At 41.3% G+C, this 24,326-nt stretch overlaps 1 protein-coding gene and 1 non-coding gene across 2 annotated transcripts in view; both read left to right on the top strand.

Moving 5' to 3' along the window:
- galnt18a (UDP-N-acetyl-alpha-D-galactosamine:polypeptide N-acetylgalactosaminyltransferase 18a) overlaps nt 1-22,149 on the top strand; it is a 44,526-nt gene extending 22,377 nt beyond the window's left edge. The window contains exons 3-11 of the mRNA XM_030789062.1: nt 470-636; nt 3,126-3,309; nt 4,952-5,149; nt 5,877-5,991; nt 10,526-10,711; nt 11,450-11,587; nt 12,136-12,231; nt 17,138-17,302; nt 22,003-22,149. Coding sequence (XP_030644922.1) covers nt 470-636; nt 3,126-3,309; nt 4,952-5,149; nt 5,877-5,991; nt 10,526-10,711; nt 11,450-11,587; nt 12,136-12,231; nt 17,138-17,302; nt 22,003-22,149 — 1,396 coding nt within the window. The remainder of the gene's footprint in view (nt 1-469; nt 637-3,125; nt 3,310-4,951; nt 5,150-5,876; nt 5,992-10,525; nt 10,712-11,449; nt 11,588-12,135; nt 12,232-17,137; nt 17,303-22,002) is intronic.
- trnar-ucu (transfer RNA arginine (anticodon UCU)) lies at nt 8,389-8,480 on the top strand. Its single transcript is given in 2 exon segments — nt 8,389-8,425; nt 8,445-8,480. It is a non-coding gene; the product is annotated as a tRNA-Arg (tRNA).
- Nucleotides 22,150-24,326: the final 2,177 nt, after the last annotated feature.

The following is a 24,326-nucleotide window of genomic DNA, read 5'->3' as shown; positions in this document are numbered from 1 at the left end:
ATCTCTTGACAGCTTCAGTCTCTTCACACACACACACCTCTCTTTCAATTACTTTCTTTCTCCTCTTTCTTCTTTCATTTTCTCTATCTTAGTCCATTTTGTGCACTGCTCTCTTTCTGTATTAATTATCTTTTCCCTGTCTCTGGCAATCAAAAAAGCGATGAAACATTTCCGATTTGCATGCAGTGTTGTACCACTGAAACACTGAATTCATTGCTTGTTTGTTACATCTCTCAAAATGGATGAGAAAACAGTGTATTCACACAGTACAGACTATCCAAGAGTATCTGAGTAAATTAGGGCAAACTTTTCAATTAAGAGCAGAGTTACTCAGAAGACATTACATGTTTGGGAGGCTGCTTAAAATAGTTTTGGGTGTGGGTGTGGGTTTGGCCACTCTCCCATTTTGTCTGCAGAGTTCTCTTAAATAACTTTTTTCAGTCGCTTAATTATATCCTTTGTCCTCCAGGTGCAGAAACATTTCGTACCCTTCCAACCTTCCTCAAGTCAGCATCATCTTCATCTTCGTCAACGAGGCCCTGTCTGTTATCCTACGTTCCATCCACTCGGTCATCCGCAGGACCCCGTACCATCTCCTCAAAGAGATCATCCTTGTTGACGACCACAGTAACAACGGTAAGACCGTTCGAGGTGCGCCAGTTTTGTGGAGACGTATTTTCAGAGCACAAGTGTGTGTGTGTGTGTAATGATATGCTCATTAATACACAGCGGGTGTTCTTGTTTACACGAGAGACAAAGCTGAGCGTAAACAAACACATCTGAATTGTCAGTGACGGCGGCACCCTTGCACTCGTTTCTCTTATGTGATATGAACATTGTATTTTCTTTGTGTAACTGAAAAGGTTTATATTCAGGACTTTCCTTTTTTTCTGGGCTTATACGTAGGCCTACATCTCAGCAAACGGTAGCCTATGGAGTTAAAGCGTCGGGGAAAAAAAGAAAATTGTCCGTTCACTATGTTCTGAAACACGTGTGTGGACTGAAGTTAAATGAAAATTTGCTGCCTCGAAGACAATGACTGCTAGGGCTTTGCCAAAGCAGAATTATCCGTTGGAATACAAATTTCGACATAACGTTTCTACATACGTCGCTACCCTGCATATAATTCCTAAAGAAGACTAATCAGGGAGAAGAACCAGATTATGGTGTAATTATCCAGATGGAGTGAATGTTGAACAGCACGGTCTTTTAATAGAGGTCTAATTATGTTGCAATAAAAAACAGATAGCTTAAGTTGTCCGCCCACTCCCGTGTTACAGTCAGAAGGAAATTTTCTGTTGTGATATTTAATGGAGCGAAAGCATTGTACTGTATGGTAAAACAGAGGGAGTTCGGCTTTAGCTTGGAGGCAGTTAGTTGCTGTGGATTCCGGTAGAGACAGTGTAATTTATCTCCGGAGGCTGTCAGTTTATGAGTTAGCTCCTATTATATGTTGATACATTTATCGTCTTTTTGTTCATATTATCATATAATATTAGCTTCTTCTGACCTTCCTGCGTAATTATCCCTCCAATTATAGACTTAGGAACGCACTTTCCCAGCAGCCGAAAACGGCCCAAAAGTTGTTATCTACCACATTGCTTGTTCAAGCTGCTTTTAATCCTCAGCTTTTGAATCCTATTAAAAGGTTTTTCCTTAAAATCTCTTCTTTTGTCTTGGTGAAAGGGAAATAATTATCCCTCTGGCAGATAGTTCGCTCCTGCCGCCGGTTCACGCTGCTAGCTGAAGCGAACTCAGGTGTACGGTGTAAAGCACAGAGCAGGTTGGTATTGAGCAGTCCACGGCAGTAAATATCACCCTTCAATGGCTGTTTGCTCCGCTTGCTTCTCGTATAAACACTGAGTCATCAAACAGAAATTACACCGCTGCTAAGGCAGACGGCTCTCGCCTCATCTGTATGCTGTTTCTAGAGTAAGCCGGGTCACACCGCGTCAAGAAGATTGTCGCATAACGCCGTCGATGCGCCAGAGCGGATGTTTCAACCGTAAAGCGTCTATTAACGTTAGATTTGTTTGTGTTGGTGTGTGAGTTCCAAATGCAACTTCTTTCTAATTCAGACTGACTGTTCTTTATGTTATATCTTTCCCTCCAATGTCATTCTCTTAACTCAGCGGCCGTTAGCCTTGGCCTGATACAGTAGTGAAAGAATTCCGTGTTGTTTGCACTTTGTTCCACTCTATGCGATAATGAAGTCCAAACTGTTAACTCAATGGGGGGAAAATCATAGTCCGTGGTGTTTGTAGATATCAGCATCCCCCACATCATTATTTAATATCTTGACTCATAGAAGAAGTAAAATTAGCAGTGCAGCAACAAAAATTGTGTAGCGGTAAATTTAATTTGAAAAAGTTAGAGAGTTATATTCTTCTCGAGGGATTAGAGTCTAAAGTGATCTTGTTCCTGTGCTGACACCTATTATTGTCCTTGAGTGTGTGAAGTTCACATTAAATGTCATGTGTAGGTATTTAACTCTCTTCTGCTGTGCCCCAGAGGTAACGTGCCATTTCTAGTGCCTTTTTTTATTCGCCTTGCTCCCAAGTTTGCACCATCTGGTTGCCATGGCAAGACAGTACTATAGCTGTCTGGCTAATGAAAACAAACAGGCAACAGATGGGAGGGGAGCAATCACTCGTCTCTGCCGAACTCTTAACAGAGACAGCAGAGACATCAATAAAGTCTGGCTCCAAACGCTGATGGATCTGTGGCCAGGCACCAGCTCCAAATCTCCTGTGATTGACATTTGGTGCATGGAAGCCTGAGTCACCGTTCGTCGAGAATTGAGAGGTCTCTAGTTTAGATGCTGGAGTTAATGAAGGCAATAATAAAGCTCTCAGAGAGAAACACTGATGTACGCTCTTTAAACTTTAGTAAAAAATCATATATGTGCATCAAAATTAATGGAAGCCTTCAGTTAACTTTACATAGATACTAAAGTGAAATCAGTGCTCCCACTCTGTCTCTCCTGAATAATGGAGCTCAGAAAGGTGAAATCAAGTCTCTCCCCAGAGCCTCAATCTCTCTCTGTCTCTGTCTCTGTCTCTCTCTCTCTTTCTCTCTCTCCCTCTCTCTCTCTCTCTCCCTCTCTCTGTCATATCTCTTAACAGTGGAGCTGAGGGAAAACCTTCAGAAGTTTGTGGACGAGACTAATGCCCAGCGTCCTGATTTCATTAAGGTGGTCCGTCACTCCAAACAGGAGGGTCTGATCCGCTCACGGGTGAGCGGTTGGCGGGCGGCCTCTGCTCCCGTCGTGGCCCTGTTTGACGCCCACGTGGAGTTCAATGTTGGATGGTAAGACGTGCCAATGTCCCCTTCCTCAGATGCCTTCTCGGGACAGCAGCCCAATCAGATCTCAGAAGTTTTGGTAGATTGTCCTGGAGAGGGTTCCTGGGACATGTTTTTTTCTTTTTTTGCCACTGAGATTGGACACATTGAGAAAGCAGAGAGATGCAGAAGCAGACATTAAAGTGTGATTTGTGGAAGTGAATATTGGAGAGGAGAGGAGTGGAGAGAAGAGGAGAGGAAGGACTTGGCTGGCAGACAGAAGGCAGTCCTCAGACGCTGTGAGACAGACAGATCTTTAGGCTGTCTCTCTCTCTGTCCTGTCATTACCCTGTCAGACCCTGCAGTTGCTCTTCTATGAGGAGCATGTGTGTCAGCGAATGCCACCACCCCCTTTCCAGTAAAAAAAAAAAAACAGCCGGAAAAGATGGAAAAACCACTTCTGAGGGATTTGTAGAGTTTTCTCAAGTTACTCTCCGTTTATGAGGTGGTTTGACAGAGACGGCTGTTTGAGAGGGCTTCTTAGCCACAGTTTGTGTACACAAAGCGCAATTACACGCTTTGGTGCACTTTATCAGAGGAAAGCCTCCCCAAGCCTTTTCCTCTCTGGTGCCTAGAATTCAAGCTGGAGAAAAAAAATCAGTTGTTTCAGTTTACGAGTTGCTTATCGCTCAGGGCGTATTTTACACAGCTCACAGTCTTCACCTAATACAGTGAAAAATTTTTATTGTCGTGTCACAGTTCCTTTTGACGAATACATTTGAGTGGATATTTTTGGAACAGAGCACACCGTTTGTGAGAGTTACAGATATGAATTGTTATGATGGTGTAAGTCCTTACTGGTTACCACATTCTCATTGTAAAATTGTCACAAACTGTTACAATCCTGCAAACAAAATTAACATGTAATAGACATTACACAGTTTTTAAGGAGTATACATGTCATACCTGGCTTTCTGCCACATTCTTTCACATGATGCTGTTTCAACAAATGATGCAAAATATTTGATTAATCATAAATGAATCCTCAAAGCATTCAGCTGTTACGCACAAAGCTTCCCAGAAGAATGTCAGTGCATTAAAGACTAGAAAAGACTGGATTCATGCGCAGAGCAGAGGTGTCTTTAATCCAAAAATCCATTATTCCAAAATCATAGTCAGACGCACAAAGTTTGATTAACAGGCAAATAGAACCTCAGCGAATACATGACATAGTCCAAAAAACAGCCAATGGTCAGTACATACTAAGACACAAATCAAACCAGGCCAACAGATGTGAAAAGACAACATCAAAGAGGGATCAGAGACAGGCTGTGGTCTACAACAGTTAAAGTCAGACTAGAAAGAAAGGCAAGGACACTAAGGTTTAGAAACAGAATGGAATGTGAGCCTTCACTAAGAATAACAGCAAACAAGAGGGTTTGTATACACAGACTGACTAGTAAGATGCATACACAGAACAGGTGGAACAAATAACAGAATGATGAGCTGAATGAAGAAGTGCTGAATGGGCCGGTAACAGAGAGCTCTTCCAGGTGGATCCGAATGGGGTGGGTGGGAAAGAAGGTGTGACAGGTGAGTTGAGCAAAGCCTGTTAGGCTTTCAGTGAGAGATGTTCTGAATTTAAAATCTCCTTCTGTCTGTTTTGAAGGGCTGAACCCATTCTCCACAGAATCAAAGAGGACAGGACCAGAATCATTTCTCCGTCTTTCGATAACATCAAATACGACACGTTTGAAATTGAGGAGTATCCACTGTCCGCCCAGGGCTTTGACTGGGAGCTATGGTGCCGCTACCTCAATCCACCCAGGTCCTGGTGGACCCAGAAGAATCACACCGCTCCAATCAGGTACTTCAAGGAGATTTAGTGTTACAGTGGTAAGCCCACTGTCAGAAAAACAGCAGCACCGGCTGAGTGGTCCCTGAAAACAGTCGTGTTCTCAGGCAATATCTGTTCATTTGTAGAGCATCTGAAACATTGTTCATAAACACATAGTGCAGACTGACTAAATAGGCCAACTATTTAGGCCAGAATGGATATCCATGCTGTTGAAGGCACCATTTAGATAAAGCTGTATATTGTTGTTGTTGTTGTTGTTGTTGGTTTTTTTGGGTTTTTTTTGACAAATCAGACAGTGTGGATTTTTTTGTACCATACAGCTAGACACATAGATTTGATTTTCAATTTGAAAGGCGCTGTAGCAACTGCGTTCCTTAAAATGCGCAATTACTTTTTCGAGCTGTGTGAAACAAGTCAGCTACCAACAATGTTAGAAGCGGAAAGCCTAAAACGAACAGTGAAATTTTGCCGTTTGAAAAAAAAGTCTCGTTCTCTCAGAGATCCATTTAGGACAGCGCGGGTTTAAATATAGTAACTCTGGAATCTATAAATAAACCAGCTGCCATATTGATGATAATTCAGTGGTGAATTATTAATGAAATGTGCCCACACGCTTGTCATGTATAATTTGCTGGAAAGTGCTAAAAGTGCACTTTGGTAACAAGGCGAAGAATTCACAGACATTACCCACGGGGGAAATCATCACCTCCCTAATTCTTCTCTCCACCTCTGGCAGGAGCCCCTCTCTCATCGGCTGTTTTGTGGTGGACAGGAAGTACTTTGAGGAGATTGGGCTTTTGGATGAAGGGATGGAAGTGTACGGAGGAGAGAATGTGGAGCTGGGCATCAGGGTAAGAAAGAAAGAGTGTCGGCTATTTTAAATGACTGAAATGACAGGGCATTTCACATCATTCACACATAGCGTATCCAGCACATTAGAGTAAAATAAATACATGGATAGGTAGATGGATGGATGTTTGGATGTGTCCTTGAGTCACTAAATGGCTTGAACTTGACTTTAGAATGGGGTCAGCCTTTGATTTTAATTTGAGGGCCAATGGTGACCAATATTGTTTGCAAAATTTTTACTCATTGTTATTTGCATATTACTTTTATGTCAAGAAAACAAAACAATATCAGTATTTCATGCATTGCGAATATATTGAGCGCAATACTGGTTTTGCAAAAGCTAAGGAAACTTTTGCATATCAAAGACCGTCATAAATTACACCCCAAGAGGAACGAGGTTCTACTTCAACACCTCTCCACCAATCAGATTTCACTGCTCTGGTTTCTCTGAAATAGTAGCATTTACAATCCATCTGTCAGTCTTATCCAGACCAGCATATGGAAGCAACCCTTGGTTTTAAGAGCTTTGTTCAGAGGGAGACAGTCAGCAGTGAACTAATGCAGCTGGATTTCAAACTCACAGTATTCTAGTTGTTAATCTGCTTCTCTTACCCCTACACCACTGTCCTCCAGTTAACTGTAGTGGTGCTAGGGTTCACTGTAAAAGAAACCAATAAATCAATACAAGGCGCCAGCTTCAGGAATCATAAACAAAGTAAATGAAGAGGAGCTTGTAAGGGACACTCTATGCAATGATAGCTTGGGAAATTGGTTTAAAATATATGCTGCATAGAGTGATTTGTTTTTTGGGGGGGGTTTTTGGCCTTATTTCTGTTTATGACACGGTTTTACTGATAAAATGAGAGAATGGAAGTACAAAGCAGTCGAGCGTTCCAAACCTGCTGATTTCCAGTTAGGTGGTTAAAAGATGTCCTCCGAAGAGGATTATGCTTCTAAAGACTAACATGTGTTCAGGGCATGTGATGTGAGTGAGCTGTGTTTGAGAGTCCGCTGTAAACTGGTAGCCACAGGACAGTTACTAATGAACTCCACAGCGGTCTGTTTTAATAGGACACTGAGAGCTAGCGCAGGATGCTAAGAGCTAAGCTGGAGGCATAGCCTCCTGAGGCACGCTAATGATAACCTGCTAACCATGCCCTAGCCTTTAAGCCTCTCTCTCTCTCTCTCTCTCTCTCTCTCTCTCTCACGCGCGCACACACACACACGAGTCCATATACAGTGTGCTGTACTGTGATTCTGGTCGTGGCTGTAATTACACCACACACAGAATGGTCTGAATGGAACACAGCTAAGAGATCACAGTTACACATGAGCACGCTCAGTACACACGCAGACATGCACGCACACTCGCACGCACGCGCACACTCGCACGCACGCGCACACACACACACACACAGACACACACGCACACACACGCACGCACGCACGCACACACAAACATACACACACACACATAGTGATTTTGCCTGTTAACCATTAACATCACTCTTCATGAGTTGAAATGACATGGGTCACAGCCTGGTAAACACACACATACACACACACTCTCACACACACACACACACACGTCTGATTTTGCCCTGAAAAATAGCAAAGGCGGGCATCTAGCAGAGTGGAGAGAGAGGAAGAAGGCTCTCTTAATAGCAGCAGTGGTCTGTGGTCTTTGTAGGATTTTAGTACTGATAGAGGATAAGGACTCTCACAGCTGTTCCACCAGCTGCCTCTCCACTGGCTTAGGTCAAAACCCTTCACTTTCTCCCCGATACTTCCTTCCTTTTTCCCTGCAATGAAACAGAATAGGACGCTAATGCGCTAATGATGCTATTCACCCTCTGTGTGTGCGTGCATGCGTACGTCTGTGTGTGTGTGTGAGATTGGAGTGGAAAAACACAGCTGGAAGTTTTTGTTGGTTTGTAGCCCCTAGCTGAAAAATGTTTGCCCCCTCAAAAATGTCAGATGAAATGAGTGCTTTTAGTGTAATGCTGCTTGCAGTTATTTATTTATTAACTTGTTTTTCTATTTAGTTAGTTAAAACTCAGAGTCAAGCTTTCACTCAGATCTCACTTTGCAAATGAACCTTAAGTTCAGTTTCTACTGACCTGCATTAGAACTGGCATCTAGTTTGTTTGTTTTTTTTCCTTTCTTTCTTTCTTGTCTGTGCTCATTGCTAGTTGTATTGTCCCTGAAATAGGATGGGTCACATTCGCTGTTTTTTTTCTTTTTTGGTCTGTTCAGCTCACTCACACACTAGCTCTCTCACAGATGCCTCTCTGTTGTAAGAGAGGATTATTAAGAGGGCTTACAGTCTCCAGCTGGGCAGTGAACCAAGAGTCTGGTGTCACATTACATAGCCCCACCAAATGGAGCTTTTGATGGGTGGCTCTGTGGCGCAATGGATAGCGCATTGGACTTCTAAGGAACACTCTGTGTGGCAATTCAAAGGTTGTGGGTTCGAGTCCCACCAGAGTCGCAAGTTTTGGCTCAACCAAATTAGTGTTTGCTGCTGAAATGTATTACGACTGCAGAGGGAATTTGGGAGCAAAGATGCATCCACTGATTACTTATAAACATTCTTGGAAACTCTAATGTTATCATTTTAAGAGTTGATGCAAGTTTAAAAAAAAACAAAAACAAAAACAAAACCACAGGAAACAGTAACACGTCTCTACATTTTGGTTGAGCAACAGATTGTATAGACCATTTCAGACGGCGGGAGTCTAACTGTGTCAGGCAGGTAATGTGTGCAAATAATTGGAATGATGATTTTTTAATGCCTGAAGGGAAACAAATATTTTAGCCATGGACCATCAGCTTCCTTGTCAAATAATTATGCAAATAACATGCAAATTCTGGCTGACAAAATGAACAAAACGGAGCATGGCACATCTGTTGTCGTTATATACAATTTAAGATGGCAGCCGGGCCCTGTCGGAACTAATCTGATTTGTCAGTTTCTGTTCAGGAGAAACAAGTAACCACATGTTGCCTGTTCAGAAATCTTATCTGATGTTATTTCTATTATTTTATCACGTCAATTCTTATTTTTGTATATTTGTAGGTATTAGTGTCTGTGGCCTAATGTGGGATTTTTGTCCCCAAACTTTCATTGAAGATAACTTGAGTTAAGTATCAAAATTCATGGTTAATTAAACTGGGAGGAGTTCGAGAGTTTTTTTTCGCTAGACAGTCTTGAGCTGTGACAGGATATCAATTTAAATTTCATCACTAACTGTTTAATCTCATTCTGGGAAATAAAAACTACATTGCCCCACCTGACATGATGTTGGTCCAAGTCATTTATCAGCATTTTTCTCTCTCTCCCTCTCTCTCTCTCTCTCTCTCTCTCTCTCTCTCTATCTGTCTCTCTCTTTCTCTGGAATGTCACTAGTCGTGGTGTGGTCTTTCTTTTGATAAATGGCCTTTGTCTCTGAGTTAGCCGTCACACTGTAGCCGCCTCTCACACAGCAGACCTGGGATAAACGACACATCGCGTGTGGATATGTTTTCTTATTTTTCCAAAATAGCATGCATTTGGCCAGTATAATCCCAGAGAGAAGGATTTTGCACTGAGTGGGAGATAAGCCAAGAACGAGGCAGCGAGAGAGAGAGAGAGAGAGAGAGAGAGAGACCCTCTTCTCTGCTCTGCTCAGCAGGAGTGCTGTAGGAAGATGAAAGCAGAGGATCATAGTCACAATCATGCACACACACAAATGCACACACACTCACACACACACACACACCAACACGCATACACACACTGGAGCAGCTACACCTAATTTTATGCCACTGAGTAACTCCTTATATCCTAATTCAGTAAATCGCGGTACAAATGTGTGGCAATCCATGACAGCGCTTTGGGGAAGGTCCATCGTTTCTGTACTGCTATGCCGTGCAAACACGCACACGCTGTCATGGATAGAGAGGTTGCAGAATTGCCTGCCTGCTGTCAGGAGACTACAGTGTATCATAGTGAATTAAATGCTACACAAAGGAAATACTGTAATACTGTAAATTTTCAGAAAAACCAAAAATTAATTATGGAGGCGTTGTAAAAGGATTTGATTAATCTTATTGGTTTAAGTGAACAGAAATGACCCCTTTAGGAGATTGTTTTTTATTGTGACAGTGAATACTGTGAGTGGATCAATCAGTCACTTGTTCGTAAAAAATTGGACTTGTGCTTCATTTATTTTTTGTTCGATATTTTAGGTTTATATTTATCTTGAGAGGGCATGTCCTAGTTCACAAATTGCACAGTAATGTGTTGACACAGTTTTTAGCACAGCCAGTTTTTTCCCACATATTTGTCCTTCTTTCTCACAAAGCCCTGCTCTGTCTTTGTTTTTGTTAGCACAGTTTTAGTTTTGCTTTTGCAAAATATTGGCTTCAGTGTACTGTGGTCACCTTGATTAATTATGTATGTATGTGAGCCACTGACTACTGTGTTCTGACAAGGTATATCATCTTACAGATGTGTGTGTGTGTGCGTGTGTCATTATATGTATGCACTCCTAGGTTTGGCTGTGTGGGGGCAGTGTGGAGGTGTTGCCCTGCTCCAGGATAGCCCACATTGAGCGCGCTCACAAGCCCTACACCGATGACCTGACGGCTCACGTGCGCAGGAACGCGCTCAGGGTGGCCGAGGTTTGGATGGATGAATTCAAGAACCACGTCTACATGGCCTGGAACGTTCCGCCCAAGGTATGGGCACATTGCACAGAAACACAGTGTTTGTGTGTGTGTGTGTCTGTGTGTGTGTGTGTGTGTGTGTCCACTTTTTATGTAGCTACAGCAATTTGTAAATCAATGTGGAGTGGTGTGGGGACACTGCAGGCTCTGTTGGTTAGTGTACTATGTGTATAAGGTCTGGGAGATTTCTCCTGTTGAAGAAATGCTCTGGCACGGTGTCCTACTGAAGCATTCATAGCTGAGGCAGCTCTGAGGTTTTTATGGAGGCTCTTACTGGGAGTAGTTTGGGGCTGTTCACACTAGTCCCTTATGCACTGGCTGAATGGCATTAGCCTCAGATGTTTCAGCTTACTCTGTGGCAGCCCAAACGCATGCAGATAAATCACTCATATCTGAATCAGCAACTCTGCCATCCTACTCTCTCTCTATTTCTCTCTTTCTCTCTCTCTCACGCTCTCTCTCTCTCTCTCTCTCTGTTCACATCCCACATCGACACCTGCAGCACCTTTGCCTTCCGTTCTTTCACGCCACCCTCCTCCCTCATAGTTTTATCCCAGGATCTCACAACTTCACCACTTTGAATAATTTCATGCTTGTTCATGTGTGTGTTTGTGTGTGCTTGTGTTTGTGTGTGTGCGTGTATGTGTTTGTGCGTTTGTGTGTTTGTGTGTATGTGCGTGTGCATGTGCATGTGTGTGTATGCACGCACGTGTGCATGTGTGGTGTGTCTGTGTGTGTGCTTGTGTGCAGGACTCGGGCATTGACATAGGGGACGTGATGGGGAGGAGAGCCCTGAGGGAGAGACTGCAGTGTAAGCCTTTCCGCTGGTTCCTGGCAAACATCTACTCTGAGATGAGAACATACACAGATACTGTGGCATACGGATCGGTGGGTAGAAGCTTAGCCCTTCCACCACTTTTTCATCCAAACAATGAATTGCAAATATCGTCTCAGCGACAATTTCAGTGACACAATATTTCTTTTTATTTAAGTCATTTTACACTGTTTTTTTCCTGCTGAGAATAAGTAAATGCTAACTGATGCACTCTTTTTTGGGACAGTCAGAACTTCGCAAGTTTACCATGTATGGTGAAACTGTTTTGTATTTTTAGTGTCAAATAATAGAAGACATTTGTTTCAGTGATTGCACGACTGTCTCAAAGCGAAGCCTTTTACGGAGCCGCGTTAGCGTCCACGTATCTTCATTCCAGCTTTCCACAGAAGCGTGTTAATCTTCATTCTTTCTGGGAACAGCAATAATTAACAACTTCATTGTTGGGGGGGAAAAAAGAAACAAGATTGGGCTTCAAGACTGGGGGCTGTTGAGAAATGTGCAGAAGCTGTCCAAGAGACATAGACACACATTCCTTCATCTGTCTCCTTTCTTCCGCCTGATAGTCAAACCTTAATCTATTTTCCGTAATTGTGGTTGGCAGCTGAAGAACGGCTTGAGGCCGGACCTGTGTCTGGACCAAGGCCCCACGTCCGACAACATTCCCATCCTCTACCTCTGTCACGGCCTGACGCCCCAGGTTAGTGTCCCCTCTCCCTGAACTATTTCAAACATTAATTCTCAAAACCGCTCAGAGTTTCCATTTATATCCTGGGAAATTTTCTTTCTCGTCCAGAGACCCACTTTTGACCGGGAAAAAAAAAAAAAAGAAAAAAAGAAAACGATTTCTCAATATGTTATTAAGCTCATCCATAACCTAGAATGATTTCTCGAGGGTTTTATAATCCGGTCTCTGTTCCACTTCATTATTTCACGAAGCATTCATAACTTTCCTTTTCTCAAACAACCTAAATAGTTGTAGACTGTGTAGGTCAGTCATTAAACATCAATGTCCTTGAAACCATTCAGACAGCTGAGCTCTGTTCCTGTCATTTGTCATTCAGCTGTAAGGCTGAAGCCAGTACAAAATCACCCGTTCAATAACCTTAAGACTGCAATAGACCATCAGGGGCACAGTAATTTATGTCATTCAAGGCTCATCTGACCAAGGAGACTTACATCTGCTCCTCAGTTTTCAAAACAACCTAAAATACGAGGTCTTCATTGTCAGTCTCTGCCTGGATTTTCAAAGCTTATGGCTGGTAGAAATCACTCGTCCAGAAAATGTAACTCAAGATGATTAGAAAAGAAATGTCGGCCGTCGAAACGACGGTTTTATTTCATTCCGTTATTTTTCCGTCGTTTACGCGTATTACAGATAGTGTCTATCAGACAAATGAAGAGATATATGCAAGCTGTCACAAAAGAACATTTGTGGACTCACTATTTCAGCAGAGTATGTAGGCCGCAGCTGAAAGACTCTGCTTACTTTTCAGTATTGATTTATTCATGTCCCGAAGGAGCAGTGTTAAAATAACGTTTTAATATTTCTGAAACGCTACGCTACGCGTTCAATTCGCATTCACTGCGAGATAATTTTCTTCATTTTCCTTATGGGCATGAAAACACGTCAAATTCTATGATATCGTATTAAACAGAAAAAAAAGTTTATACTCGCTGTGTATGTATATAGTAGCCTATTTCCTCATTATTTGATAAAGTAAATGCGTGCGCCTAATCTCAGAATTTTTTGTCTCAGTTATTGGGCTGTGTTAGGTAACGCACTCTAGGAATGAAATGAAAAAAAAAAAAGACGTCTCTTTATAAAATGATTTTTCTCCAATAACATTATATATGTATTATCCGGGCAAATTTAGCAGCGAAATATATTTGAGGAATATGCAGTTGTTTTCTCTCGCAATAGAAGTCAGATTATTTGAAAAAGCTTATCTGACTTTTTCCATTGTGTTCTGTGGAAAGCCTTAGCAGCTGCATCAACTGTGTATCTGCTGCGCTGGCAGTTTTTGCATGTTTTGCCGTCACAGTCAATTTCAATGTGCTTCTCAAGGGTACATTGGACATTTTGTCTCCATTAAAAGTGTCATTGTAATGCATAAAAAATATCTCTCCGTTTTTTCCTCCTGAAAACTTGAGAGATGAGATTCGGAGCCGCAGACCGCTTCGAGCTTAGCCGAATTCATTGCGGTACTTTATGCCGTACTAATGATTATACGGAGAAAAACAATGTGTTGGGTTTTGATGCAGGGTGCCTGGCAGACCCTCTTTGTGTCAGGACTGTTGTATGCTGTCGCAACGAGAGATGGCATTGAATCTAAGAGTTTGGTGTGTGATTCAGGAGGATAAAAGTGGAAATTCCTGGCATAATTAATTGCAGTGTCTGACAAGATGCATTGGTCTGAACTGAAAACCAGCCTGGCTCAATGGGACTCCAGCTGCTCGGGCGTCCTTGTCATGATCACATGCAGGTGTGCGGTATCTTTAGAAGACACACACACACACGCACACACACACACACACACACACACACACACACACACACACAAACACACGAACATTCACACACACACACACACACACACACACCCTTAGACAAGAGAAAAACTTAGTCAGCACAATTCTGCTTGTTCTTTGGAGGTGCTGGTCACTCAGCCCAACACACACACACACACACACACACACACCTGCCTCAGTACAACCTTTACAGGTGGAAACAGATGCTACCCAGTCTATTGTGGCTTATCTGATCATGGGCTCAACTTGATAACCACTGTAAAACCATAGATATGAAAAAAAAGCGTATAATTAACCAATCATTTGTCATTGTTATTTAAACACATAGCAAAAACATTCACCTCCACCCAGGGCATATTATGAATCTGTACAAGTTTTAATTGAGACTCAGAATGGCAGTGAATAAGATTTCATTCTTTCAACGCTGGGGAATCAGGTGGTGTCTTGGTTAGGTTATTGCTAGAGCAGGATCCAGCACATTGAACATTACTTTGCGTGCTTTCTTTAGCATTTCTCTGACATAGAGAAATAGAACAGGAATTTTAAAGTTGTTTTTGTTGTTCTAAACAGCATTTCAGATTCATTATCATATATTCATTGTTCTTAGTACGTAATCAGCTGCGTTTCGGAATATGTTGGGGCCTTAAAAAAAAACAAAAAACGGCTCTCATATGATCTATGGCTCCCAGGGTCTTTTTTATCTTTGAATGAGACGGGTAACAAAACAATCCATCAGCTTTGTCATACTCTCCAAGTTCATTTCAGATGAATTAGCTCGTGTTGGCGATGTAAAGAGCAAACTATCAGTCTTCTCTCTGTCAGTGCGTAACCCCTCTCGGATAGTCATCTGTCTTACTGAACGTATGATGAAGGAGTAGCTCCTCCATGGTAGACGCTAGACTGAGGGCGAAAGAGGAAAGAGAACTCTCTCAGAAAGAGGCTTTTGAAGTTCTTAGTCGAACTAAACAAGGCCCTGGCTATTTGTGACTTTCTCTCCTCCTCTCATTATTCACTCTTAGCCCTCTGTCCATAATTACTGCACAAATTCTTTGTTCGTCAAAAACAAAGTCACAAAGGGGTTGGCACCTTTTCTAGAAAAAAGTAAAGTAAAAAAAAAAAAGTAAAAGGTGAATGTGCCCTCTCCGAACTCACTGTGCTGTCTAAAAGTTTAAAGAGCTTGACTTTTGTACTGAGTTAAAATTAAAAGACTTTAACACCATCGGAGACAGTTACTGAGACTGGACCGAAGAGAGCTTTGTGCAACGTGAAATAAAACGCTAAAAAACATGTTCTCAAAATCAGCAACACTTGGGGCACGACGGAGATTGACGTTGACTTAGCTTTTACAAAAAGAGAGTCCACTTTCCTCATTGTCCGTCACATTTTTTAAAAGTATTTCGAGACAGTAGATTCCCTCCGGTACACGTCTGGTGACGAGCTAAATTCACAATCTTGACTGGAGGACATGCCGTCCACAGGAGGCAGTTCAAAATCTGATTGGAGCAGACACAGTGGGTGCAGTAAGAGAGAAGAGGGGAAATAATTCAGTCTAATCAAGACAATTATTACGATGAGTGGTTTATCCAGGCAACAGCCTCTGAGGAATCGATTCAGCTGTTCTAACTGTGGGGATCTTGAACAGAATGTTCTCCTTTAAACAGGCTTTTTCTTCTTCTTTTTTTTTTTTTTGCCTGAGGTCTTGGATCAGTTGTATATGTGCTATTGATTTAAGACTTGGCGGAATAAGACAGGCATTAATCATGAAAAACAAATATAACCACATGAGGGATTTTGTGCCTCGGAAATGAATCTTCCGATTACCAATAGCAGGCAAAAAAAAAAAAGAGAGAGAGAGACAGAGAGAGAGAGAGAGAGAGAAAACACTCTGCTCAGATGGAGTCGTTGGAGTGAAGACAGTAATTCCTCAAAATCTGAGCCAAATTCTGTCAATGACTGAAAGATGTACTGCGTTTTCAGATATTTTTCTTACTTTTCTCCAGTACGTATATAATGATATTATAATTTTTGATATTTAGAGCATTGTAGATTTGTCCAGATCTTATTTTGTTAAGATGATTTAGTTGATGTTCTCGCAATTTAATGCTGTATTGAGGGCGGATATTAAATTATTTAAATATGAGATATTAAAACGGCTGCCATGGAAAAAAAAAAGAAAGAAGAAAAACACTAAGCTGACATCAAAGATGTAACTATGCAGGATTAGGAACAATGATGAGATTTAGAAAAATCTCATCTGGCTACATGATACATTGTGTCAAAGAATTACAATATGTATTTATATCACACAAATCTAACTCTCATTCTTATTCTAATCAAAATACATTTGAACACGTGTTTTGTGGATTCTCTTGAGGCATGGTATCTTAGATACAGATCTACCTTTTTATGCAATCATTTGAATTCTGTGCAGCAAAGGAAATAAACTGGTCATTTGCCTGAAGAATACCACACACTCCGCTGAGGCGGTAACACAACCGTACTGTCCTCACTGTCTCTGTGCTCCTGGTTTTGGAAGGGCTGTGTGTGGAATGACTCTGTTGCGTGTGCGACGGTCTTCATCACTTTCTTTCACTCCTCGTGACTGAATAATTGAAGCATCACAGTCGTAATTACCCTGCCACCCTCTGCTTTAGCTCTCCTCTTCTGGCTCAGCCAATCAGCACCCGCTCCATAAGTGATGTCAGAGATTAATCTGTGAAGTGTAGCATGCTGTTGATTTTGCTGGCATTAACATTTAAAAGACTTTACGAGTGCAAGTCCCTACATGTTTGATGTTTTGTGTTGGGAGATCTTGGTAGGTACCAGTGTTAGCGTTTTGGACATCGTTAGAACGTAGCGACAGAGTTAATGCAAAAACAGACTATCCCAATCAGCTTAGTTCATTAGTTCTGTCCTTGCAGTTTCAGGTCACCTGGGTGGGAAGTCAAGGTCAGAGCCTTATAAATATATTGAACTTCACATCTCTCAGATCTGTTTGCTGAATGCATCTTGTCTTGAGTCTGGTTCTGTCACCTCCCCGTTTTTTTTTTTTGTTTTTTTTTTCTTTTTTCCAGAACATTTACTACACCAGCGCTCAGCACTTGCACCTGGGCGTGCTCAGCCCCACCGTGGACGACGATGACAACAAGTGCCTGGTGGACGTGAACGGGCGGCCGCGGCTCCTGGAGTGCACTTACGCCTCCAACAAGCGTATGAAGCTGCTCTGGAGCTTTACTCAGGTGACCCACTCCCCTTATCACCGGCCAATCACAACCCTTTGATTTTTTACTCATGGTTAAGAAAAAAACAGAGCGGATGTAGCCATGATTAGCCTGAGAGCTTAAATGATACTGGAGACAGTGTAGATCACAGCAGATCCACAGGTGGAAGCAGATAAGGGGAGGTGGTTTTGAGAGACTTAGCACTCTTTTTTTTTTTGCCGTTAAGAGTAATCTCCTGACGGTTTTACTGCAACAAAGCCTCTGGAGTTTTCAATCTCTTGATGCAGAAGTACAGTTTTACAATATTGCCGTCGTGCGCAATGTGAATATACTTAACAGCAGAGGCAGTTGAAGGAGGAGGTCGTTATTTTTCCCACGGAAAACAAATCTAAAAGGAGAAGGATCTCTGCTCTTTCCGCTCCAAAGGGAACTCGTTTTATTCCACTGGTAAAAGCCGAATGCCTCTGAGAGCTGTCTTATATCATGAGCATTGTTAACTGAAAACAATGAACACGCTTCGAATGGGCCAAATGTGCGTCTCACTGCCCTCCTCAGTCTCGTTAATTCTTATTAGGGAGTATCAAGAGGAGCTTCACCTCCATACTGAGGAGCAAATGGGTTTACGAGACTCTGACTCATTAGACAGGTGACCCCCACAGCCCGTTAGAGCGGAACGGAAAGCGCTCGTGAGTGACTCTCTGTCTTCATCACGACACAGACGTAGAAAAAGCTCCATTCAATTAGAGCCCGTGTGAACAGCTTTTGCCAGCTTGGAAAGTAGCGGTCATGTTGAAAACTTTTCTTTGTGAAATGAAAATAAAAAACAAAAACAAACAAACCAAAAAAAAGAAAAAAACACAAAAAAAGACAACACTAAATCTTAAAGTTTTTAATCCTAAACTTTTTACTGTTGGTGTTAATAAAAGAAACCCAAAAGCAGTAGAAATACTGCTCTGGTCTCAGTCCGTGGAGGATAGATTGGATTGCATGTCTACAGAATATATGATGATATATGATACAACTACAAGACATTAAAGATTCAAAGCACTGTGCTGTTTGTTCGTTTTTTCAGACCGGTATCAATTTAACCATGTTCCCAAGTGGAGCAGATATTTTAATTCCATACACTTTGCCTTCAGTCTGTCTCTGGCTCTGGTATCAGAGGAATGTATTATATTAGTTCTGAGAGGGGCTTGAATTGAAATGACAGTGTCTTCATGTCAGAAGGTCTGATCTCGGCGGACGTGTGAGAAGTGTGTTTAAAACGATGCAGGCAGGTTATTAAAACCAGACCCCATGGTTACATCGAGAGTCTCGTCACCGAGAACCGGCATGCCGATCTCCTCATAACCTCAGAACGGGCTAAATCACACCGATCAAAAAAGCTCCCAAAAACAGCCCGAGGGGACGCCCAGAGAATTCATATCTTGTATGGTCTGACAGACAGATACTCGGCTGTGTTTGAATTCAAAGGAACTTTTCTTCTGCGTTGATCGAGGTAAAAAAAAAAAAGGCAATACAAGAGCAAAAATCCGTGGTGGCCAGTTAGAGACTGTGAATTATTGATAACAGGCGAGATGAAAAAAAATCGGACTGAGTGCAACTTGTGAGATGAATTCCTTCAATCGGTTCAGATTTGCCTCATATCGTCGGCGAGATCTGTCGACTGGCCGCGTTCTCCTCGGTTCGTTTCCACTATTACACAGTAAAGACGTGATTGAGTATTCAGCACATGTTCCAAGTGATAATATTTTATTTATGCTGTTTTTGAGTGTTTGGAGAGCATGGATTGGTCACACTGCTTGCGATGGGGAGGTGTTTGCGCGCGTGTGTGTGTGTGTGGGGGGGGGGGCATGATTAATTTAAGAGGGTCATGTTGATTGTGAACATGACTGAGCAAGTCACTCAGAAGATGGGAAACAGATCAGAGAGACTCTGAATGCACACGTGTCTCTGGTGTTCTGTAAGTATTGCCACGCTACACAGGCTTAGCAACACATAGGTTAAAGCAAGGGCATGCAACAGTGGCAAAAGTCAGGGGAATCTAACACGACAGCCGTTTCATTGCAAACCAACGCGGCAGCACGCTTTTTTGCATCTGCTGCTGAAAAAAATATGATTATGAAACATTTATTATTCATAGTATTGTTAAAATAACCCTGGGGTCACAACCTCGATGTAACATCTTGTAATTAACTGCCTGTACAAGATTTCACTAATTATCATCATCCCTGGGAAAATAGAAAGGAAAAAAAGAGCTTATCATAGTGTATTTGTGCAGGAGCCCCACACACCATGGCCTGTGCTGTTGCTTTTGTCACAGGGAAAGGAGTATGAAGGTCATGACATCTCCTCATGCCTTCTGTCCCACTGGTCTGGCCACATATCGTCACTACTGAAATAAATGTGGTCTTCTCTCTGTTAGCAAATCAATGGACAGGCTTGGTGTAGCATGTAGACTGAGTGATTCATGAGAAGAGAGAGAGAGAGAGAGACAGAGTCATCAGATGACTTTCTCGTCCTTGGAGACAGAAAATGTGTGTGCTTCTAACTCGTAGAGTGCAGAGGTTTGTGTTATAGTACTGATTTAGACTGCTATATAATATTATCTATCTATCTATCTATCTATCTATCTATCTATCTATCTATCTATCTATCTATCATTTTAAAAGGATGTAAAAGGGCATAGAATTTTAAGATGGCACTGGCTGTTTTTCATAGTATTTTTTTTTGGGGGGGGGGGGGGGTACTTTGTCCACCCCATAGACATCACAAAATATCTGGCAAAGTGTGTTCCTTTGACAGGCACTCTGCACAAGGAGGCCAAATTACAGATATAAAACTGACATATGAACATATGATACACGTCTTAAATGTTGAGTTTGTCTTTCAGATATTGTTTACTTTGTTCCATGGCCACGTGAGCTCTTTTAAATCACGCTGAGAATTCAGTCAGACGCCGTAAACTATAGATTCATGTTGCAAAGCAACAGCCGACCAAGGCCAAATGAACTGAGATCCCTCTTAAACACAGACAACGTTTCATTTCAACACAGTGTAGCCAAGTAGATATGACCTTAAAATAAACACAACACATATATTTTACCATCAGGGACGCAGTTTGAATGTAACCTCCTCATACATTCATATACATGTCTCAAATGCAGTCATAAAAATATTATATGTTATATTCTACCATTTAGAAGCATTTAAATGTAACAGAGGCTCAGTGTGTTTATCTGCTGTTTACTTTAGGGATTATCCTTGAGGTATGTACTGTGATTCTCCTAAACAGAAAAGCAAAAACATGTTTAATGGGTTCTTAGTTACTGGAATGACATTAAATACGCTATTTATCCTTTGCTGTTGTTGGGTGTTTTGTCTTTACTCAAGGATCATTTGTTTCCTGCAGATTTATTACGACTTTAACTTTTGTTGGAATTCAATGTCGTTTTCGCCCCCGAGAGCGTGTTTAAAGAGATCATAAGTTGACATTTCACTTCATTTGATGGAGTTGCGTTCTTTGATAAGGTGCTTGTAATCCTGTCATGTGATTAAGCTGGCGCTGATTATAAATCATACAGACAAATGCAGTACAATTCTACACTGGGCAGAAAAAAAAACGAACCGGAAATTTGAAAAGGTGACAACTGATTGGATCTGTAGATACTTTGGTTTTTGATTTTTTTTCTCTGTCAGGCCTCTCCCAACACCGAGTCCTCCAGATACCTTCAAAGAGCCCTCAAGCTGAAGAAAGATCATTTATGGTTCTGACGCTGTCCTAATTTTAGAGCTGTAAGAAACAGCACGACTGCCGCTCATGTGATTCATACATTACTGCTGAGTGGGAACAGAGTATTTCTGATTCGATGACCGCTCCAGTCTTTATCTTTTTTTGTTTTGTTTTGTTTCACCCCCACCTCATGTTATCTTTATCGATATTCAGTTAAAGTTCAACAAAACTGCAGCCACACCATATGCAAATTCTCTTGGCATTAGTGAAACTACGGCGATTTAACATTGATACAGTGAGTTTAGGTCTCCTCTACAAACCCACACACATCAAATAGCGCTTTTTCGAGCAGTGACTCTCTCACACAATGGCTGTTTTTATGACACAGTATGGGGCGCAGTGGGATGTTTAAATCTACTTCAGCTACAGCAGACAAAGTGCTCTCCTGAAAATTACCGGTTCCTTCTAAAGGAGAATTAGCCTTTTTTTGGTACTACAGCACAGAGGTTTGAACTCAAAGATAAGATTTTAACCTCATGCTCACCGTTCTGGATCTGCGCTTTTTTGACTCATATTCTCTCTCTCTCTCTCTCTCTCTCTCTCTCTCTCTCTCTCTCTCTCCCTCCCTCCCCTCTCTGTCTCTTTCTCTCTGTCTTCCTCTCTCTCTGCCTTCCTCAGTCCCTCAGTTCATGTCCTCAGATAATGCATTCCCATAGCTGCATGTTTTCTGCTTTTCCGTAATTACATTTAAATCCCTGGGTATCTCTTTAGCATTATGGTGAGATGACCTCTCGTCACTCTGGAGGCTGCTCTCCAGCTCCTCTGTTGAAACGTATGATTTATTTGATATTGATATTTGATATTGCATAATGAATTGAGTATAAAAAGATATGTGATCTATGTTATCCGTCTTTATCAGTCAATCAGTCAGTCAATCTATCTGTCAGTCTGTTATTTATGATGTATGTATTTTTGTGTCAAACAGGGAGGTTCCATTCAGAATAAGAAGTCCAAACGTTGCCTGGAACTTGTGGAGAATAAAGAGGCTGAGTTTGGTTACCTGCTGGCCCTCCAGAAATGCACCAATCAGTCATGGACAATCAGCAACGTATTGACCGACAGGGCCCCATGAAGGACTCAGAAGGTTCTGGAATAAGGTCAAGAGAAGTGCACAAATTGGCTTGTGGAGTTGCACGAGATGTGAAAGCTTGGTCCCTTTACCACCATGTTTGATGTTTTTTTTTAAATTTATTTTTAATGAGAAAATGGGAGTAACTTTATGTTTGTTCTACAAAAGGCATCAAGCACCTTGTTGTCTTTGTCTCAATTCCGAAGGCACCGAGTGACAAACATTGGATATTTCCTCCAGTGTATATGCTGTGTGAATCTGACTGGTTTGAGAGAGATTGGTTTGTTGAAAGTTTGAATGTATTTTATGAATGTATGTAATGATAATATAGTACCATCACTGACTATAGGGTTGTACGGAGCCCCTATAACATACCTGTATATTTGAGCACTTTTGCTGCCATGCAGCGTGTGTGTGCAACATTTCCTTATTATCTATCCCCTCCTCTTATGTCTCAGGTGTGTCAGTTACATCTATTAGTAGACTTCGCTGTGTTATTTTGAGGAAATGTCGCTTAAATTATGGGGAAGAAATCATATTTTATTAAATGTAAATAGTATTTATATGAACTTACAATAAAATCCTGACAGGACAGAAAAAAGTTTTGTTATGGATTATTTTCTTTAATATATCTGAGATGCCCAAGGAGCCTTATGTTAAATAAATAATGTAATAAACTGCTTTGTTTTTATTTGGCATACTCTAAGTATAATTTTCAGTGAGTTCAATTCTGAAGCTTTTCTAACAGGAGAACAAAAGTTAGACATAGGAATCACAGTGCAGTCAAGTAAAACTCATTTTCTGTTTGTTGAAAACGCTTAGCTGAAGCAAATATATATATGTGTGTGTGTGTGTGTGTGTGTGTGTGTGTGTGTGTGTGTGTGTGTATTTTTCCCCCCAATATTTTTCGTAACATTCATGATTTGTGAGAGAGAATATGGCTCTTTTTGGTTCCATGCTCTGTTGTCTCGACTCTATTGGATTCAATTCTGAAAACACAATTATTTTTCATAAGATGAACCGAAAATTAAACTTCAACCTTGGTACATGTTCATCGATGCGGATAGCATATATTGCCAAGAATGCTTTTGAGGGGGGAACAAAAAAAAGAAAGCAACAGAAAAATCCTCGGAAGAGACAAAAGAGATGCTCAGTTTGTGACTGAGTAGTTATAAGAGAACTATAAGATGAAGATAGCCGACTGTACAGTGATGCATGCTATTACTTTACTTTGGTTAGTTATTACTAACTAAAAGAGAAGTCATTGTCACCCCTAACCATACAGCTGCCTCTCCGCATTTCTCTCGTTTCTCTGTTCCCTTGAGGACTAAAAAATGATTACTTGTTTTAATCAGACACTGGTCACAGCTCTGCTGCTGGACCGCTTCATTTTTTATCTTATTAGTTTCACTGATCTCTCCAGAATCTTGTCTCTAAGTTTCACACTTTCCTTTCACGAAACCTGTTTCACAAAACCTGATGGGTTTGAAATACTTCACGTTGACTTGGGCGACCAAAAGACAGGGTTTGTTTGTACTCCGTTAGCCTCATTATCAAGAGTAAACAATCCTTTTTTTAACTTCTGTATTCGTTCTCCACAGTCATGGTCTGTGAACAGAAGGAAAGGTATATTCATTTTCTCCCCCTCCACCTCCACTATCACTTCCCAAAGGCACACCATGAAACAACAGAGAGATCAAAGGGAAAACACCAACAAAAAATTCAAGCCAAACACAATGAAACATAATGTTGTGATTAATTATTATTATATATATTTACAAAAAAAAATCAATTGAATTCATAAACCAAGCAATTAGATGTCATGGGTGATGTTGTTTTATTGTACGATTCATTATTTACATGACTTTGCAGTGTCACTCTTAATTACTCTGAACTGGGAGGCATATGTCTGTGTGTGTGTGTGAGTGTTTGTTCTTTTACATGGTCTCTTAATCAGTTTAACACCTCCACAATGCCTGACATCAAGAGAGTTAACAAAGAGCAACACATTAACAAAGCACACTTTTTACATGTTTGGAGACATTTTTTTAATATGCATGTAATTTTTATTTACTGCTATTTTAAATCATAATGGTTGCTATAGTTACCCTTGTGTGTGTGTGTGTGTGTGTGTGTGTTTTCTGCCTAGCCAATGGCCCTGTCTTTCTCTTTAACTGAGT

The sequence above is a fragment of the Chanos chanos genome, chromosome 1 (assembly GCF_902362185.1).
Source record: "Chanos chanos chromosome 1, fChaCha1.1, whole genome shotgun sequence".
In the NCBI taxonomy this organism is placed as follows: domain Eukaryota; kingdom Metazoa; phylum Chordata; class Actinopteri; order Gonorynchiformes; family Chanidae; genus Chanos; species Chanos chanos.
The sequence above is the reverse complement of the archived record's forward strand: the minus strand, read 5'-3'. Positions and strand labels throughout refer to the sequence as shown.